Raw genomic sequence first — 21,069 nt, 5'->3', positions numbered from 1 at the left:
GACAGACAGCACAGCAGGAGGAAAGAAAAGGAGAGAAGGGAAGTGGCACATAAGTCTCTTGGGAAGAGAAGTTCATCCTTGGAGAGGCCGGCAGAAGCATTGCTAATGCAATGCGAGCCCTGTTGGTTAATCTTGAAGGTCCACAAGATTTCCCTGGCATGCAGCTCATTGTTTTGGCTTATGATGTTGGTGTCACTTGACAGGACATCGCACCCCACACTGCTCAACATGGTGCTTCACAGCTTCAGGTACAGTTCAGCTGAACTGTTTAGGGTTCCATTGTACTTGTGGAGATGGTCTTTCACACACCGGCCAGTCTGACCCCAATGTTTATTGGGGTCAGCCTTGCATGCTGTTGGAATCTCATACACAATATCCTTTGCATGCTCTCGATGTTGGTGGTGGTGCTAAATGTCACAAAGGAGTGAACCAGGCCCATTTAGTTGTTTGGACAAGCCAAGCAATTTTGTCTTACCACAAGACAACACATCGGTAGTAAAGCTGGCAGCGACCTGTTTTAGTCTGTGGCTATGTGCATATACTCTACAACTCCTACAGGTCAACAAAGCCCACAAATCTAAAGATGTCAATGAATTGCTGGGCGGGCACATGATGCCTCCATGTCACAGCGAAGTGCACCCGTATGTTTCAAAACTGTTGCTTGTACTGTGATCATGTTGCGAACATGCCTGTCAGAGACAGCATACTTTGAGCATATTTGTATGCTTTTAAAGAGTACCAAAATAGGTAGTACAAATGCCAGGAAAACAGGCAGAGGCATATCTAGTGTATGGCAAGTGGGGGCACGATTACATGACGGGAAGAAATAAAACTGAAAGAGACGTTGCCAAAGACGATGAAAACATGAGAGGAGGGAGGTCGTACTTCATGAGACTGAGCCTGAAGACAAGTGAACTAGCAGTGATCAAAGAGCACGACACTGGACTTCTGAAGCAAGTTAAAACTAAATCTTTTGCATTTGAGGGCCCCCATGGGTGAAGTCATACTCTGCAATCTTGCTTTCCTTAGTGTAGAAATACATCTTTGATCACGTCTCAGACCAATTTGCTGCAGTGAAAACTAGGAAGGTTAAGTTGTAATTTCCTCATAGTGCCTTTACTGATTCTTAATGATAGTTTAGATTGATGTTTTGAGTTATTTACATTGTTAATTATATTATTTACAAGCTTGACTCATATCTGTTATTTGGTGATATGATAAGGTGATAAAGTTACAAGGTGATGTGATAAAGTTATCTAATTAATAGGTGTCAGGCGCAGTGTCAGACAGTGGTGCAATTTCACTGCTTGCCATTGGCCACTGATCTTCCTAGATATGCCACTGAAAACAGGTGGGTCGGCTTCCAAGTCTGCCTGGCATCTGCCATCTTCTCTTTATTCTGAACAGGAACATGGGAGAGACCCTTATGCAAGAACCTACCAACACACTTTTACCAATACTGCAGTAGAGGAGATGGTCAGGTAATCCTTCTTTGCCATTGTAATGGTAGTGGTAAGGCAATCCAGCCCATACAAACTGCCTAGTTCTAATGTCCTCTGTTTAGCCAATTTTAGTAAGGAACTCTCCATGATGTGTAAGCAATGAAGCTCAGATTATGCAACAGCTATTAAACTGCCTCTAGATCCAGGACAACAAATCCTGCTTCCTTGTCTGCTTCAACCAAAACGCAACCTTTCTCTGAAAAGTCTTTCGCTATTTAGGCGGGGTCTTCAGGAACGCAACGGCTCCCATTTGTGACAGTGACCTACAGAACAAAAGAGGCCTTTGAAATTTCGCACAGTATTATGGCAACCTCATGGATGATCGTGAGATGTGCACCAGGTATCTAGGAGGACTTCAGGATTAACCAAGCGAACCAGTGTGGTATTAGCCATCCGTCTGGTTAGCCAGCCACTACAATGACGAATTTCGCTTCAACCTCCTCCCACCTCTCTCCCACCTTCGCCTTACTAATACTTGTAGAGTGCCATAAATCTCTGTTGCCAGCCTGAGCTCTCGGTGTGTTGTCCGTTCTGTTTTGTGTGTGCCTTTATTCAATTATATTTCCTGTATGCAGATTCTTTTTTACTACCTACCATAATGACGGGCAATTTAGAGTAATTGGATAATGGCAGTTGAAGAAAAGGTACCAGCAGTGAGATTCGGAACCACACCCTCCAGAAATCTCAGGGTGTGAACTCAAATCCCACTGCTGGTGCCTCTTCTTCAACTGCCATGACTATTCAGTTGAAGCTAGTTTGTTTGTTTTGGTTTTTTTATGGCACAAGGGCAACTATTGGCCAAAGAGTGCCATCACACTATTCAGTTGAAGTGTGCAACTGGGTGTTGTGAGGCTAGTGCTGTGTTCATCCTTGTATGTTTAATTGCCTCATCTACTACGTTCAATTACAGCAGACCCTCGTTATAACAAAGTCGTCGGGACCGGAAAAAAAATTATATATAAGCGGTATTTCGATAAAAGCGGGAGCACCATAAATACTGTGTGATTTGACCAAAATTGCGTGGGAGCGCGTTAAAACAAGTATGTACCTAATTTCAAGAAGACAATGAGGAAAGCAGTCTTACAAACCTTTACTCTGGTGAGAAAAACATAGTAATCTCATACTGCCAGGTGATCTTGCTGGGCAGCAACAGCGAGTCTTCCAGTTTCTTGAGGCACTGCATAAGGGTGCAGTCACCCTAACCACATTTGACTTTGTTGCGCAAAAAAACGAGGTCTATTACGGGTTTCCGCCGTCAACGGAATTTCCCGTGGTCCGTCCTCCAAGTCTTCGTTTTGAATTTCCGCACCCAACACGATGCCGACGATTTCCTCATCCACGGTGGCACCAACAATGGGCACGTCCGCATCCACAAGCGCGAAAGAATCGAATACCCTGGCCCATGGGTTGTAGGACAGACGTCGTGTTCGCTGGCAAGAACTCCGAAGTGATAGCCTTCAAATGTTCAATTTTGCCATGACCGGGGCAGTTGTTGACGACACACAGGACATTGTGCCGTGCAGCAGCAAACTTGCGATTCAGAAGCCCCACGTCGTCTTCAAAAATGGCAGCTGTCATCCATGTGCACTTGTTGCTTCTATAGATGCAATCCTTCGGCATAGTAGTGTTTCGAAAGGAGCGCCACTTTTCTCTCTTGCCTACTATCAGCAAGGCGAGCTTATCTTCCCCGGTAACATTTCCCTTGGCGTTTCGACCGTTCATCCTTTTCTACTTGGCAGATGAAAACGACTTTCTGTTCCAAAGTCAAACACCTCTGTACAGACTTCGGTGGCGTCATGTCAAAAAGCTATGGACGCATCACATGGTCGGAGAGGTGGACATGTGGACGTGCACGACCGCTCTCGCTCTCCTTCACGCTGCCCGTCGTTTTCTGTTCTCGAGTGTTCTGGAGGGAAACTGCGAGAAGCGCATCTTGCCGTCTAGCGTGACTAAGTCGTGGATTGTTGCTGACGGTGGGACTCTGCATCAAGGAGCTCCCGAGTCTTGTGTTTTCGTACTATGCTGAGTTGGCTCGCGGTTAACTTAAAATAAAGCGGTTCATACATTTAAATACATGGTAAATAGGCGGTAAATACATGCATTTCGATTGAGACCTGGTGAAACTACGAAATAAGCAATAATCCGTAAAAAGCGATTTCGTTCTAACGAGGGACTACTGTATACAGTAATTTCACAGCCAAGAGGGCCGACTTACTGGAATGGCTGGCGGCGGCCAAACTGCCGATGATCAGAAGAATTGACATGCAAAGGGGTAGCCCTGTCAGCAGCAGAAATCTCTTGAGCCAGGGGAAGGGGGGCCACCAGGGGGGTGGATCCACTATGCTGGCACATGCCCTGAACAAACTCCTCAAAGCTTATCTTCCCATCACGGTCACAGTCTAACGTGTCAAACAGCTGACAAATTGTCTGCAACAAAAAACAAACAAACAGGTGTTGTCATTGCACCCCTCAGTAGCAGCAGTGAACAAGCCATGCATATGCTATGTTGTCACTACCATTTGCCTTTTATTTTGTGTAAGCAATGGGGGTTATACTTCACATTACATAGAGGATGCTGGAGCTTTAGAATATATTGATCTCTACAACTATAAACTGATTTTGAGACTGAAAATCTTGGACTAAATTTCATTTAGCAACTAGCTACCATATTAACCCGTACATAATGAGATAAAATGGCGTAGATACAGGCTAGCTGGTGGACGAACTCCATAATGAAGGTTCCTGAGCAATGGGCAGGAGACTGAGAAAACGCAACACGAAGAACTTCGTGTAGTGTTTTATTTGTCTTCTGCCCATTGCTCAGGAACCTTCAATATGGACATAATGAGAAACGCCTGCATAACCTCATGCAACCCTCAGGCATGATATTTGTAATCATTAAGCACTTTACCGTGTCCACTTTCTATGTCCTGGTACATCTGTTCAGCATAGCACACCTGCAACCTTTTCTCAGGTAGGTAAGGGTGCATCTCATGCTATGGCTGCGTTAAACTTCACAATTGCACCTAACATGCTGTAGGGGCACCTTCTAATATTTGTCTCTAGTATGTCTCCATAAAATGAACCCTTGAAAAGCACACACGTACAAGGGGCGTTCAAGTCAAACCGGGACTTTCTGTCTCCTGAGTGTACAAATGGTTCGCGCTACTTCTTTTTCGTCATTTTCGCACGCGACAGGTCTCCACGTTCACCACGTGGTGGTCCAAAGTTTGTGCAAAACAGAAGACACGTGCTGGACAAGATGGCCGACAACGAGGTGAGCGCGCACATCGAACAGCGACTGGTCATGAAGTTTCTCGTGAATGAAGGCGTAAAGTCATCTGAAATTCACAGAAGACTTCAGGCTCAGTATGGCCACGATACACTTAGCCGCAGCGCAGCGCGTGAGTGGTGCAAACGGTTCCGAGACGGTCGTACATCAGTGCAGGACGATTCTGGCCGGGGCGGCTCAGAGCCCAGTGTCAGAGTTCCTGAGAACATCCAACTTGTGGAGCGCTTGATCCTCAAGGACTGACGGATAACATGTCTCGAAAGACGGACCGTTCTGTGGGAACGTTGAACACTATCATTCATGAACACCTTCAGTTTCGGAAAGCCAGGCCTCATCACCAAAGAAGTCCTCCTCCTACAGGACAATGCATCTCACGACAGGCACCTTACAGGAACTTGGCTGGGAGTTGCTGCCACATCCCCCTTACAGTCCAGACCTCGCCCCAAGCAATTTCCATCTCTTCGGGCCACTGAAGGCGTTCCTTGGGGGCCGCCACTTCAGCTGCGACGACGAGGTCAAGAATGCGGTCCAATCATGGCTGCTACGCGCCGGTAAGGATTTCTACGCTGCTGGCATCCAGGCCTTCATGAAAGGCTGGGACAAGTGTATTAGTGCAGCTGGAGATTACGTTGAAAAATAAAACTAATTTCTCGCCTGTAAGTTCATTTTACTTTTGCGAAAAAGGAAAAGTCCCGGTTTGACTTGAACACCCTCGTATCATGGACACATGTCATTTACCACACTTTTTGTGTTTTTAGCCTTTCTGATGTTAGAGGCTGCAATAAAGAGATAAACATTCAATCACTGGCAAGTCTACAATGAAGGTGGGGGGCGGGTCCATCGTCATCCCCTTCAAACATCCATCCTAATCTATTTTAAGTCCTCGCTGTTGCATCTCTGCATCATTAATCACTCTTTTTTTTTTAAGTAATCAATGCAGCTTTTGCAATTTTGTTAGAACGTTCCTCCAAGGTAAGGCTGGAATGATATGATTCACATATTTTTCCAAAAGCTGGCCCTCTTTTATGTCCTACACAGACACTCTAAGATACTTCCTGGGACTGCCACTGGCTGCAATGCTATTGATATTGTACTAATGTGAAATTGTACCTCATCATTCATTTCCATGCCTATGTGTTCACAGACACCAGCCAACTCTTCAACGTTGAGAAATCCATCACGGCCAACGTTCAACTTCTTCCAGATGCCTCGTAAATATTCATCTGGGTTTGTTTCGAGCAGAGTAAGACTGGATTCTGTTGACTCTGTGCCATTGCCAGAGGTATATGCCAGAGGGAACACCTCAGGACTTCCACATCCATCTGGAGTGGCATCCAAATTTGTTGCAGCCAATCTTAGATCAGGGGTTGCATGCTCAGGCACGGAGTTTTGGTTGGGCGTTGATTGGTCACTGACTGTTTGATCCTGAACAAAAAAAGAAAAATGTCACACTTGAAAAAATGTTCTTCAAACCAGTTATGGCAATGAAGTAAAAATGTGTACAAGCTTGATAACCTATGCCCAACATATGGATGCGTCCCAATAGAGATTAAGCAGGCCAAAAATAGCTATATCATGGAATTTGCAGAAATTGGGTAATTCACATTGCAACTGTCAAAATCTGTCATTTTTACATACTGTCCGTACCAGACCCACAATTGCAACTGCATTGATTTGCACAGTTCAATTCACTACACAGTACATTTTCTTTGTGTGCATGTGTGTTTAGAAAACCACAAAAATTAGGTATAAAAAATAACGCTGCGTACCAAAATACCAAGAATGACAACTTTATATTTGTGCTGCAAATTAGCCCCAGGAACAGCGTTGGGTAGTTATATTTATATCTTCGAAGGAGCTGCATGGTACGTAAAACACTGGCTCAGAAACCACAAGCACCTTTAATAAATAAGGGAAATTTTCACAGCATATGACATTTTTTATAGCATTCCTTGCACTCTATGGCTAGTGATTTCATGATCCCGAAGGATCTAGTATACTTGTTCTTCTTCAGTTATTTTCTTTCTACGTGGACTAAAGACTAGCAGCTTTTTTTTTTCTTTCATAATTTGCCATCACATCAGGTCATGATTCAACACAGGGAATGGTAACGCAAACAGAAATGATATACTACAGAAACTGAAGCCGGTGTAACAGTAATGGAAATGCATACCACATTACTTGATTACTGGAAGCAGAAACAGAAATGAAAATGACTAGCACTGCTGTTTGGTAACATTAATGGATTTTTACTGTGTTTTTTTTTATAGGATTCTATTCCCTGCGATACATGCCTTCAATACAATGCGAGAGCATGAAAAGTGCAGTATGGGATCTTCAGTATGCACACACTGCTCACTTGTCCCACTCTGCACACCACATGACGCAGATACATACAGAGAGATATCTACAGAACAGACACTGCAACATATCACGAGGATGTGACACTATGATTTTTTGTGTTTCTCCATGGTGCAGCAGTATTCTTTACTACTGATGGCATCTGTCTGCAGACACCACCTTGGCAGGAGGTCTGATTACACTCACACAGAACTGCTGGACTCAGAATTTCAGTATGGTACTCTATACAGGACCAGGATGTGTTTCTTCCGAATTTTTAAATCTCGGGAGATGTACGGTTCTCACCGAAGTGAAATTAATTGTGGTGTGTGTGTGTGTGCTTCGTTCATCTAGCCCAACAGGAATTAAAACAAAGAAACCAAGGACCCCCCTTACCATCTCCGCTTCACAACATTACAAGAGAAGCTCAAGTTTCTGGATAAGAAGGTTATCCATGCATCTAACCTAGTTTCATATGTCGCAGACACAAAGGAAGCAGCACAGTATATCCATGCAGCCTAGTTTATACTAGGCCGTGAAAGAGCCTCCAACAAGCTTCAATGATACTGTCAACAATGTTTCTTGCCAAAAACGTGCCTTTTGTAATGTGCAAGAGCTCTGAATACGCGTAGATACAGCACTGTTTAGGCACGCTGCCCGTAGGTTGCACTAAGAGCAGAAAACCCTTGGTTTTGAATGGTGTGATTCAAAATTCATGCAACAGCACTTCAAAACACCTTCAAGTTTTGAATACCAAAGCACTACTACTTTCGTTATTGCTTGCCTTTCATGCAGCTAGAGTACCGTAATATTCTCGGAAATCATAGAATCATTGGTTAACTGCCACTCTCTCTCGAAAAAAGGAATAATCATAATCCCCTGATCCCTTTTTTCGAAGCCCGCTATTTTTATATTTATCCCAGTCACCTCCTGACTCAGGGGTAGACAGCTACAGCCATGAGCAATACCAGAGTGGTTAGTCTGTGGATTTCCGTTGCCTAATTGAGGGATCTTTTAACGTGTGGCAAAACCTTAGCACACAACACACTCTGCTTAATAGAGGATGACATATATCTAGGCAAATAGTATTATGGCACCAAATTGCTGGTATCCTCGGTAGGGTTCAAACCTGCGACCTCAGGATCATTGGGGGAAGGCATTACCAACTAGACTTCATAGTCGCTCGCATAGTCATTTGCCCTCTGGGCCTCGAGGGTATATGTATAAATAAATAAAATAAATAAATAGTCCAGTATCCCACAAGTATAGCTGATAACAGAAGCATTAACTGATAATATGAACTGGTGAATCAAGCATCCTACTTAAGTTATCACGTGGCTCGTGCTCAATTTTGGAACAAGAATTCGAGGGTCTCTCAAGGACATTTTAAGGGTCGGTCATCATGTTGCCAAGGGATATACAACACGATTTACCACCAGGACTTCAATATTTCACAAAAATATTTATAGGCTACATGCATTACTTGACAGAACACATGGGAACTGTGCAATAGTGATCCATTCACAAACGTGACTGAGGACCCCCGAATGTTAAAGATAATAGGATAGAGAGGAAGGCTGATGAATCAGCAAAGGGGCCCGTTCATTTCTTCCACTTCTGGCTTCTGCTACTGACTTACTGCTGCAATGAGAGCCATCTCCTGTGGTTTCAAAACTATAGTTCTAACTCCGGATATGCGGAATTTGCACAGCAGCTCTGCGTGAATAAGAAAAAGATGCAAAATCAAGGGTTTACAAGGGACGTAGAAAATTCCAGGCATTTCCAGACCTCGAAAACAGCATTTTGAAATACCAGGGTATTCAAGGGTTTCAAGGACTAGTGGGAACCATGTTATCACCACTGACACTGGCCTCATGCTGCAATGCCCATTACATCATGTGGTCCTAAATTACGGATGTCAACTTTGGAAACTTACCTTAGTAATGCTCATTTGTTCATACGCCTTGCAATCTTCACCTGAAGACATGATATCATCCATCTCCCCGTCTGATGAGAGCACCATGTCCATGTCAGCCTGTGATGCAGGACGTGAACGCCTGCCATATTTCTTCTCACCAAGCACAAACTTTGGTGAGACTTCACGGCCTTCTGGAGAAGTCAAGGTTGCAATAAAACTTTTTATGAGGGTTCAAGAAGCTTTCAAGAGGGTTTAACAACACAAGCTACACTTTCATTTAACACATTTTAAACAAAAAACTAAAGCCTGAGCACAGTCAACAGCAGCAGAAATTACCTGCAAGTTCATTGGCATCTGCAGATTCCAGACGGACCTCGCTGTCGGATGCACCACTGGTAGCAGTGAACGTGCTCTCCAACACCACCTCCTCAACTTGAGTGAGAAGTGAAATGAACCCATCCTTAAGCTCATCGAAGCTTACCTGTCAGGACACAGAGTAACACCAATGTATCGCAAACAGACTGGGGTCAGTTCTATGGTATGTAACCATCACTGTCACTCACCGAGGTGCGCTTGCCGCAACCCAACAAGTGGTGCACCAGCAGAGATGCCTTGTGCTCTAGCTGCAGTTTCTTACACAGCAAGCGAAGCCCATCAGCATCCAACTTGCTTTTGCGTTTCACGTCGCAAGCTTCAAATATTTCCCGCAGCTGTGCAACACCATCTTGTTCATCTTCCATGTTGTGACACCTATGCACAAAGTAAACAGTGGAATGTATTGGATTTACTTTGGAACACACTTATGAGCACAGATCATTACCCACTGTTTTGAGAACATAATTAAGTAGCTTTTTCTGCACCCCCTAAGAGACACAGTCATTCAACTACACTAAAAACCTTACACATGATGAAATACCAGCAACTGAGAAACACCACTTAGTGGAGCAGTCCCAGCAGATATAAAACAAAAAGAAATGGGGAATGGTGTGGGTACTAAAATCAAATTTAGCAAATTATCAATATATTCTCTTTCGTTATTACAAAGTGAATGACCCTGTCTAAACATATTACTGAATACAGGATACTGAATGACTGACTGAGTTGAAGAATTTGAATTGTGATGAATTGGTATTTCTTTCACCATAATCTGTAATCAATCAATAAGCTCTGATTATTGGGTGAGCTGAGATCTTTATTGATGTTTGAACTGATTACTTGTGCAGCAGAAACTGAAATATATGGGGGAAAAGGGTTGTGGAGACGTTCTGCACACAGATGTTGCCATGTAGCCTGTACAATCGCAGATGATTTCGAACTGACAAAAAGAGAAGCTGCAGAGCAAAATGCGGGAACTTTGAAAACCCAAGGTCAGTGAACAGCATTGAATTACAGAACTTCATTATGAAGTTTGTAAACCAGTCTCAGGCGACCACTGGAAGCAAAAGAACATGAATTTTTTTTGTCATGTGTTAACATGCACTAGTTTTGTTATTTGCATTCGATGAGTGTCATTAATTAAATTTGGCAACTTTCTGTTCAGAAGATGGATGGTTATAGCTCTTGTGTTAGAGGTCTCGGGCTGCTAGAACAGTGACAATGAATAACCACAATACCACCCTGTCTCTCATGCACTTCCTATTAACTCCAATACACTGCGGATGTTTGGAAACCTCTCCGCAGCCTCGCGAATGAAAAGTACAAGGCCGTAAGTGTCAAACCTTGCTTGTATGGATTGTTCTTGGTGCAACAGTAATCTGACCAAGCAGAAACATCAGAAGTTTAAACAGTGAAAGGTATCAGCTTTGAAAGGCTGGCCTCAAAACAATGCTCCATTAGCTCACAGCGGATGTCAATCCGCTGGAGTGTGTCTGATGATGGACCCCCGCCCCCAACACTGATGAGGCTATGCGACTGAGCGTGAGCACTGAGGTCTGGGTGAGATCTCCCATGTGGATCAAGCAGAATGTGTGCAGATCTGATGACATTATGTCATGTAAGAATATCTACCCTTTGGGACCCGGTCATTGACAATTTTCCCATTGCCATGGCGATATTTTCGGTGTCAATGACTTCAGCGCGAGCTTTCGACCGAGCAAACGACGCTGAACAAATAGCGCTAACATGCGGAGATGTCACTCCCACCCAGCCTTCCCCCACAGAAACGAATGCACGGCTGACACGCGCATACCTTTGAACCTCTGAATAAATTAACTGACGGCAGAAAAGAAGGGAAACGGACAATGGGGGCGTGCGTTGGTAGCTTTCTCGAAACGCGCCCTCGTTCCCAAGGGCAACTTCCGTGCAATTCGGCAATTACATTCGTCTCCAGCAGCACGAGAACAGCTACGCAGCATATTGCTTCTTCTCTGTTTCAAGTCGGTCATAGCTTCTACAGAAGCATACAAACAACGCACTCGCCTCTCATAACCTCGCTTTTGCTCCGTTAACATATGAATAGAGCTTAAAATGCTGGCAGCATGGGCACCTTCTTTGGAAACTTCGTACACGTGCGTCTCTGCATGTGAAAGCTTTGCGGACTCCTAGCGTAGCTGCTTAAGCAAAACAGAGTGCTACGAGATTGAGACGAAAAATAATTCTCAAAATGTTTGTTGATTCAGACGTGTGCATGTTCCACCAGCGTGTTACATTGCGGGTAGCGTTATAAGTAGATTTAATCTCGGGGCACAACTATTTCTTCATTCATTGCGCTTTGGGAGATTGTAGGTCACGGAAACGTCACGACGCACGAACACGCTTACGTCCACGATCACATCACAGAATAAACGCACAGCGGCCAGTTCTCACAAAACGAGTATCACGAAAATCAAATCGTTACACGCTCAACAGTCAAATAGCGCATCCAGCTCACCGTAGTTTCCTATTTAACGTAGCAATAAATCTGTCGTCTCTGCACTGTCAACAACACATCAGAAGCCCTAGATGTGCTGGTCCATAGTTACAATAGATGTGGAAGGCAGTGCTGTCATCCGTGTTGATAATGCCTTGCACTTGAGTGACCACTGCACAACTAACTTCATAACCATACCGGAGCGGTCAGTGAAACATCGCCTCGGCACGAGTCAGCTGTTCTTCATTCCACACAGAAGGCACACACGTTCGACGTCTCCGAGAAAACAGTTGGCGCGGTCAGCAGCTTACATTTTGGCCCCAGGCTTTACTTTACGAAGCTCTTGAGCAGTGGGTAGCTTGCGCCATCTGTAGAGTAGCATTAAAGACTTCTTGCGACATCTCGTGACCAAGTGTTGTGCTGTTGTGTGTGTGTTTTCTTTTGTTCTCTTTATATCTTTTATTCTTTTATACCTTTCTTTTATATTTTCTAAATCTTCGCCTGTGGTGTTTTATCACCTGCCTTGATTCCACTGCTTGATTCAAAAAGGATTAGGCGAGACTGAACCTGAACCCACTGATCTCTATCTATAAAGGCTGGATGGCGCATGGGAGAGGGGCTCGAGGGGGAGAGGCGTGCATTCGGGCCGCCATGTTGGGAGGCCCTAAAGCGCAGTGTGCGCCCATAGAAAACAATGGGAGGCAACGGAGATTGTGAGTATTTATAGCGCTGCAGGCGTTGATCGTTGCTTGTCATCACACAATTTTGTAAGGTGCCAGTATACTGATGTATCCTAACAGTGTTTCACAGGTGTCCTGCCGTTCGATTCTTAATTATGTTACGTTTTGCATTCCGAAACTAGACCGTCACAGCAGTGCAGCGCTGGGGATTGCACTACAGTACGTTTCCCAGCCAATATTTCAACAAGAAACGATGTGAGGTTAACAACCACCATGTATGTAATATCCCGTGCTGCGTTCTGGACAAAAATTGTTCCATAAAGAACGGTCCGGGATGATATATACTCGCATGGCAGAAAGAGATCGTTCTGTAGAATCAGAGCCGTTGTTTTAGCCGTGTATCGGTTTCGTATGATTTATATCAAGCACCGCGGCAGAAAGTGTCTTTTAGTGAACAACTGCGGTGCTTTGCCTCACAAATATGGACACACCGAAGCAGCCCAAATACCCCAGACGACACAATGACGTCCATAGGACGTCCTATGGATATCTGTTTGGGAATACAGGATATCCATGGGATGTCCAAACATATCCGGCGGACATCCATGGGACATCCCGTTGTCTGCAAAAAGACGTCCTATGACCTTTCCTGGGGACATCCCGTGGGACAAGTCTGGGATATGGTCAGGCTTTGATCGGATATGCCATACCGTGCCTTCACGGTATCCAATATGCTTTAACACTAGCTGCAGCAAATAATTTTCACGTGATCAGAGCAGTTTCAAAGCTTTCATGGCTTCTTTATTTCAAGGAACTTCAAGTGATGTATAGCTACACAATGTTAAATACTACACAATATGCATAAAAAGAAAATGACATTTGACTTGGATGATAACAAAGCAGATAAGTGCTCAATGCATGAACGCATAAAAGCTCTAGAAAAGCTCTGCATCACACCTACATCTGAAGCTGCTGAGAGGTGAAATCAATTTGTAGTCTGCATATAGCAGTGACGAGCAGAAACTGTGTTCTCAGTCATTAAGCCCACAAGGGGTGCTTCGGAATTAATGGTGGCTGGATGGCTCACAGGGTCAGACCACACTTTGCCTTGTATGCAGGGAAAAGCCGAACGATTCTTGCGCCAGCAGTTAGAAATATTCATAACGCTAAACAAATAGTCGATATGCTTATTTGGACCGAAAATGGCATCCCTCTATCTAGAAAAGGCTCTGTAAATGTACACATGACATATGGAACTAAAGGATCATCACATTGGTGCTGTTATTTAACGTCACTACATCAATGGGCTGAAGCACCATTCAGCATAAATGAGTAAATAATGTCATCGCATTAATGCGCTGTAGCACCTAGCAAACGCCGTCATCACATAATTGGTTCGAAGCACCTCCTAGCAAAAATGAGCAAACACCACAAAGCCACTTCCGTGCAATACACATCAGATTCATGTAGAAATTCGTCATTTCAGTCGAGGTAAGTTGTACTACGAGCCTTCAAAAGTGCCTTCCACCTTTGTCATTTGAGCAAAACCATTTTTCACAATTCCTGATACAGATATTTGAGTCTTTAACTGAGCCGATGAACATTATTTGGCTACAATAATATGCACAAAAATACCAATCACTTCAAAGAGAACCTTATTTACTCCCTTCTGGACAGCGTGGTCGCGTAACAAACAACCCGAACAAGAAACATGTATCAGGAGTCCGATATGACAATGCGAGCCAAGTGCAGTCTTTACAAAATACATAGATGAATAAAATGAATAACGTCATCTATAGGGCACTTCACACTTCATTCTTCTGTAGTCTACAGTTGGCCTCGGCCAAGATGAAATGTAAGGAGCCCAGTTTGGGCGTTCAAGATAACACTACAAGAGCTGCAATAGCAGCTGTAAAATATAGCATGGAATTTCAAACATTCTGAGCAGTTCCGGATGACACAACATGCTCATGAATGAAATAAACGCACCATCATGTCTAGTAATCAGGTTGCGGAAAATAAGCAGAGGTGTAATTTGGCCTCTTTGGAGTTTGCTTGAAACAAGTGCAGTCTCCGAAGGGTCACATATGCAAGGAAAATTCCTGGTGTTTCTTTTTTGCTTTTTTTATGAACGTATACATAGAGGGCGCTTCACCTAAAGTGATTAACGATTCTATTGGCAACGTACCTGCAGGAGGATTGTGGCACTTTCTGCAATTACCTTCTGGAATCTTTTGCTGCCATTCTGGAAAGCTTTGGACAATTTTTAATTCAGGGATCTTTTCAATGAAAAACTTTGAGAATTGCCAAGCGATCCTACGAATAACCGCAGACGTAACGAAAACTATGCACAGTATAGTGACTGAAATAGTTGAAAAGTCTTAGCAAAAGTGCTGCTATAGCCCCACCTGCTTTATTGTTGCAAAAACCGTGCGCAAAATGTGCGGGAAGAGGAAGAAGTGTTCCCACCTTGATTTTTTTTCGTTTCTTTGTGCATCAAGGTCAAACCAGGGAAAAGAAAGGTAAAGCAAGAGGCGCGGATACTTCTTCCCTGCAACTAATCTGCTGGCTTTTTGCAACAATCAAGTCGGCAGGACTAAAGCATCACTTTTACTTTTTTCGACCGTTTCTGTTAATACTGCGCATAGGTTTTGTTGGGTCTGCGGTCATCCGAAGGCCACTTCATATTTCTGTTAAAAAATAGGGGTGTGCTTGGCAATTTTCTTAATTTGATTGAAAACATAAATTTCCGTCAATTAAAAATTGTCGAAAGCCGTCAGCAAAGCCAAAGTGTCTGCAAAAGTTGCCAGAGGGTAATTGCCAAAAATCCCACAATCCTATACGGCGTGTACGTCTACGGTTAGAATTTATCACGAGAGGTGAAACACCCTATATGTGCGGCCTTCTACGTTGCAAAGTTATATCTAGCTCTATTGTCGTCACCTTCCAATACACATGAACACGCAGACAACTCGAACAATATTCGAGTTGTCTTTACGTATTATTATTATTCACAATCAAGTTTATTATCCTCACCAAAAAGTTATTAACTATTTGTCACAATTATGGTCTGCTCCCGAGCTCTCTACACAGAATAAACTTTAAGATAATCCCACCTTCTGTTTCATGAGCTGAATTTTTTTTGTCCAACATTATACATTAACGAAAACCCATTAATATTGTCGATGTGTATTGCATGGAGATGACAATGGCATAACACTTTTCATTTTGAAGGCAACACCTGCATAGCCCTCAGTCTGGAGCCAAATATACAGAGGAAAGAAATGTGTATCTACCACACTCTCAGAGAATGCACATTTTTTTCTCTCGTGAAATCTAGGCTCAAAGCTAGGCCTGAAGAGTTTCGCACGGATTGGCCCAGCTGTCGCTGCTGTTCTGTGTAGTACTCCGAGCCCTTATCTTTTGTCGACGTCCTGTCATGAGGTTCTTTGGCGTGCCTCAGCCAGGACTTTATGTGCTGCTCTCCTTTACTGCGGGTCACGTCCTTGAGCAGCCGGTTTGGCATTACAGTGCCTATAATTAAAAACGTGACTTGGCTTCAGAAACACAGGTGACAAGTCAGATATACAGAATATGCAAACACATATTTTAATACTTACTGCAGCATGAATGCAAGGGTGTGGGAAAATGCTTATTACTGACAACAAATTGTTCAGCACTATAGCTGCACATGCATTCCTTATAGCAAAGTGGGACGGACTAAGTACTGTTCTTGTAGCCAGAACTGTAGTTAAAACTTACCATATCACTATTCGAGTCCAACTTAGACACATCGCAGTAAACCATGATGAGGGAGTTCACAAAAATGAATAGGACTGCATAAGAACTTATGGAATCTTACAAGAACTTACATCACAGCATAACAGGTCGCAGAACTTCATCGTCCCCTTGCCTCACTGTGAGCTGGAGGAGGTTGCTACTTTGTCCTTCATGAGCGCTCGTAAAATTCTCAGTTTCTCAGGTGAAACTGATTAGCAGGCCACGTCACTCATCTTTTCACGTAAATATGGGACCTCGAAGAGCAATTTTTTTCGCACCAGTCGCTGCTGCCCGGAGAAATGAACTTCTGTTAGAGAAATGTTCAAAGTCAAATTTCCTCCTCGCTCAAGTCTATTATCACGAAGTTGGAACACCAACTTGCCTTTCTGGTATCCTCAAATGTTAAAAGCTTTGGTTCTTCACCAGAAAATTCTACGGTGAAAGTGAAGAAACCCATCAGCCATCTCACACTTTTATCGACAACAAATATGTATAGGGAAGCTGAACAGACTAGTCACTTCTTTAGGCAATAGAACAGGCTACGCCCGAATCAGCCTGCCTATTAAACGAAATTACCCTAGAAGCAGACCTCGGTAACATCAGCGTTGGGAGATAACGAAATTAATGGCATTGTAAGTACTGTTAAATACCTTGATGCCGAAAATTTTGTGCTTCATTTGAGGAACACACAATGTGGAAATTTGTAAGCCTTAGTATTGAGACACAGAACTAAGCAAGTCATACCTGAATATGCTATGTTTCTTGATCGCACTGTTAGAAGCAGCGAAAAAGCTATAATTACTCTGTCCTGTGCGTCCTGGGTATGTTCTGCAATATTTGAGAGCGCACTCGCAACTTGATATTATGTATCAGTATCTTCACCCTGCTCACTGTTCGCACAGTAGTGCTAGCCGAGTCTGAGATGTCGAGCAAGCTGACGAAGGAGCGCGTTGAACAGCTGCTTTTCACACGTCAGTGGAAAATGCCATCGATCTTGTCATTTTGTCAACACAAAACACAAGGGGATCTGCACTACACGAACGCATGCACATAAGCACAAACGAAACAGCGCAACTTTCTATTTCACAACACAAATACAAACATTCGTAAACAATGCTTCCTGACTCATTACCTTCATACTTTTCACTCACCCATTGTGAAACTCAGATTCTTCTGCATTTACGTACACGCATGAACACCATAAACGGTCACCGCAACGAACGCCACAAAACAAATAACGGATTGGATTGGATCGGCCTTTAGTGCCCTGCGTTGACCGCTCGGGGTACCGACCATGGTTGCTGACTTTCTACTTCTTTTATGACGGAGCCAGCGAGCGCGGCAGTGTATTGCTGGACGGATGCGTGTGCGCGCATCGCGCGTTTGTTTTTTAGTGGTGGAAGCGGCGTCAGCTACACAAGTGAACACCACTTTGTGACCACGCAGATGCACACACATCCTCACACATCGTGTTGATTTGCAAATCTCCTCGAAGAAATGAGGTCGCGGAGTTGCGTTTTCATTGTAAAACGTAGCGATTGCGATTTAGGCGCCGTTTCAAATTTATGTCGCAGGTCCCATTGCGAGGGATACAGAAAATATTGCATGTCAAAAATTTAATAAACCAGGATCTAGATCGCGCTTAGCGCGTAGGTCCTGGCCGCATTGCCAGGCAGCGCTCGTCATGGGGTCATTCACATTGATGGGGCAAGTTGTTGTGCAGTATAATCAAAGGGGGGATATATATTTATTGAATGGTATAATCAAAGGATAATAAAGTACAGTACAACGTTTTGGGACTGCCGTGGAATTTTTCAGTAAGCGTGTCTAACTGCAGATATATGTCGTTTTTTTTTTCTGCTTCAGGCACAGCGTTATTTCAGACGATCAGATACACACTTATGCGATATTATTGGTAACCACAGTTCCGAAATTTCACCTGCTCAGGAAGCCAAATGAAGAAGGACAAAAATTATCCCGGCTAGACGCCTATGGGATATTCCGAGTCTTGTCCTGCTGAAACATGCGTGGGATATCCCCACAAAGTTTCAGCGGGACATTCTTATTTTTGGGACCTGATGGGAACGCCAGGACATCCGAGGGACTTTGCGTGTTGTCTGGGACGTTGTGAGCGTGATCTAATTGCTTCACGCAATTAGAACACGCTCGTTAGGACAGTTAATCAGGTAGTGATGTAAGCTTAATCAATTAAGTTACTTAAAAGTGGTAACACCTCCTTGAGACGCAGGATTTACCTCTTTTTGAAGTACAGCCCTTCTATGTTTGTTTGTTTCTTCCTTCATTTGTTGATTATTTGCAGGCGCGGTTGTGCCAAACTGAATGCCCTTCTCGAGTACTCACATGCTTTTGCTGAATACAACTGCAGCGTGAGCAACGCTGCTTAGGAACTGGGGCCTGCTATCCAGTGCTGACTTTGTCATGCTTGTTATGTGGAGCATGTTCGAAAAAATGCAGCTGCACATCTGAAACTCCAATGAGTATCATCGTCATCTAATAGAGAGCGTCGTAGCACCGTTGTGAGACCAGACACGCTTTCTGAATATCTTCTATGGCACCTTCCTCAGTTTGCACAATTTTGTTCAGCATCGAAGTCTCTCATAGGAACCACTTTGCATTTAGTTTAACTCCCATCTTAGATTTTGATGTGCAAGGGCCTTCTTGCACTACACACGTATGGTCTGCAACAGGATAATTGCAGCAGGACGATTTGGAGCTTGAAACAGTTGTGATTTTGTCATTTTGGCCCTCGTGTACCCAGTCTGTGAAACGTAAACAAAAAAAATCTAACACGATATGCTTTTGTAAAGAAGGTCACTGATGGTGAGTAAAGAGAATATACAAGTTCAAGTTTATTCAACATTTTATATCATACATTATATTATTCAACATTTTATATCAAGTATATACAACATCAAGTTTATTCAAGTTATTTCTTGCACTTATGCGTTTCAGGATACAATGAACGTGCAGGGAGGTCACAAAAGACTACATTTATTGTTTTATGACCTTGCTACAATGACAATATATATTTTAGGAATGACAATGGACAGGTACTCTCTCTAAATTTGTAGCACTCAATTTTAGGTTAGAATGAGCAATGAATAGCAACTTCCCTCCTGGTATTTTCTTATATATGATGAATTTTGAATTTAATGTGATCAAATATGTGTTAACATAATAGTATATATAAGAATATAATACGTGATAAATGAATGTGATCAACAGTAGATGTAAACAACACCAGTAGCCAGAGAAGTGCATTCTCAAGAAATAATTTTCTTATAGCATATATGTGCATGCCCTATTAACTGAAACAATTATCACGGTTCTCACGGTTTTAATTTCTGAGAGTGTACTGTAGAGACGGCTTACATCTACAACAGTTAATACAAGGCATTATATACTGTGAACGCCTTTAAAAATCCCACGTGACACATATGCCTTTACTTTCTGGAGGTGCTGTGGTAGTCAAAGTTTGTGGGCATTACGCAGGTTCTGCACCCATTTCTTGAGTATGTCGAGGCAGCTGTGAAGTAACCTGCATTGATGATGATTATTCCAATTTTTATGGTGCATCGACAACAAAGGAAATAATACATCAGAACATTGATTTGGGTGCAACCAGTTAAAAATGAATATGTTGTTTAATAAATGCATTGGACAAATGTTAAAACATCAGTTTAAAACATGGTTTACAATCCGTGTATCTTCTAAAAATTAAAAAGATGAAAAACTATTCAGAAAGAATATGGGGAACTCTTCTAAAAAGAATTATAATCTCTAATTATTATATTGCTGGGTGAAGGAGCCTAAAGTGTAAGGTGTATTTCTGATGTGAACATGTAAGAAAATATGCAAAACTGAGAGAGGCTAACCACCTTGCGTGCACTGAGGTTGTTCCTTCCTGTAAAGTAGAAACCAGTGGATGAGGAACGTGACACTTACCTGTACACCCAGCCGTATCACACTACACAGATTATTCACTGGGTAGCCCTCATGACGAAACCTGTATTGAGAGACCACTTTTGCCTTAAAAACTGCTTCAAATAGCGCGACACGCTACAAGCTGTATCGTAACAAGCTGACGATACAGCTCAGACAAAGGCGTTATTCAAGTCGCGCCACACCACCGTTACGTAGGATTCTTTGTCACAAATCAAACCAAGGCACAAAACAATACCAATACATGAAAAAAGGTGACAATCGTGGTCTCATTATGACGTAATACCGAACTTGCGCGTGAAGGTAATTCAAAGAAATGAATGTGGCACTTGCTTCCGCAGAGAACACCGTGTACCATGCTAGCAATGCATGCAAAAAAGCGCTCGAGTGCTCGCACATATATTGATGACAACACTACCTGTGTAGAGTAGCGTGTTCTTTCAAGCATATTATGCACTCAAACTGTATTTGCCGCCGGGTAAAATGCAAGTGTGCTCGATTGAACGTCGGAAGAGCGATAAAGCAACCTGCATCCAGTGCTCGTTTTGGACAAAAAAACACTTCATAATGGTCAAATAAATGTACAGAATGGACGCCTATTTATTCCTTGATGAAGAGTGACTCACCTGTATAAGTTTAGGCCCTGTAACCTTGCCAGTACGGTTGGTACGACCGTAATTGCAAGAAGTTGTCATGATCGCTGCGGCGGCTGTTGTGGGCACCGTAAGATGGCGGCCGGTTTCTTC

General features: G+C 43.2%; 1 protein-coding gene and 2 long non-coding RNA genes across 9 annotated transcripts in view; all 3 read right to left on the bottom strand.

Moving 5' to 3' along the window:
- LOC135396633 (ninein-like protein) overlaps positions 1–12,216 on the bottom strand; it is a 212,267-nt gene extending 200,051 nt beyond the window's left edge. For 2 of the 3 annotated variants that reach the window (XM_064627704.1, XM_064627707.1), the window contains exons 1-6: positions 11,922–12,216; positions 9,616–9,802; positions 9,389–9,533; positions 9,071–9,243; positions 5,905–6,219; positions 3,718–3,929 (exon numbers count right to left, since the gene is read on the bottom strand). In XM_064627704.1, the coding sequence (XP_064483774.1) occupies positions 3,718–3,929; positions 5,905–6,219; positions 9,071–9,243; positions 9,389–9,533; positions 9,616–9,792 (1,022 nt within the window). In that variant the 5' untranslated portion in view covers positions 9,793–9,802; positions 11,922–12,216. The remainder of the gene's footprint in view (positions 1–3,717; positions 3,930–5,904; positions 6,220–9,070; positions 9,244–9,388; positions 9,534–9,615; positions 9,803–11,921) is intronic. The other variant, XM_064627705.1, reaches the window with a different exon arrangement.
- A 1,149-nt stretch (positions 12,217–13,365) lies between these two features.
- LOC135397995 (uncharacterized) lies at positions 13,366–17,629 on the bottom strand. 5 transcript variants are annotated; one of them, XR_010423939.1, is made up of 4 exons: positions 17,512–17,629; positions 16,743–17,392; positions 16,453–16,667; positions 13,366–16,114 (listed from the first exon to the last, which is right to left on the bottom strand). It is a non-coding gene; the product is annotated as an uncharacterized LOC135397995 (long non-coding RNA). The 5 variants fall into 5 exon arrangements; XR_010423940.1 differs by having other exon boundaries at positions 16,743–16,792; positions 17,512–17,622; XR_010423941.1 differs by lacking the exon at positions 17,512–17,629 and having other exon boundaries at positions 16,743–16,792; positions 17,105–17,499.
- A 1,588-nt stretch (positions 17,630–19,217) lies between these two features.
- Positions 19,218–21,030, bottom strand: LOC135397994 (uncharacterized). Its single transcript, XR_010423937.1, has 2 exons — positions 20,950–21,030; positions 19,218–20,387 (listed from the first exon to the last, which is right to left on the bottom strand). It is a non-coding gene; the product is annotated as an uncharacterized LOC135397994 (long non-coding RNA).
- Positions 21,031–21,069: the final 39 nt, after the last annotated feature.

This window comes from Ornithodoros turicata, chromosome 6 (assembly GCF_037126465.1).
Source record: "Ornithodoros turicata isolate Travis chromosome 6, ASM3712646v1, whole genome shotgun sequence".
Taxonomy (NCBI): Eukaryota; Metazoa; Arthropoda; class Arachnida; order Ixodida; family Argasidae; genus Ornithodoros; species Ornithodoros turicata.
This window is presented reverse-complemented; position numbering and strand designations above follow the sequence as displayed.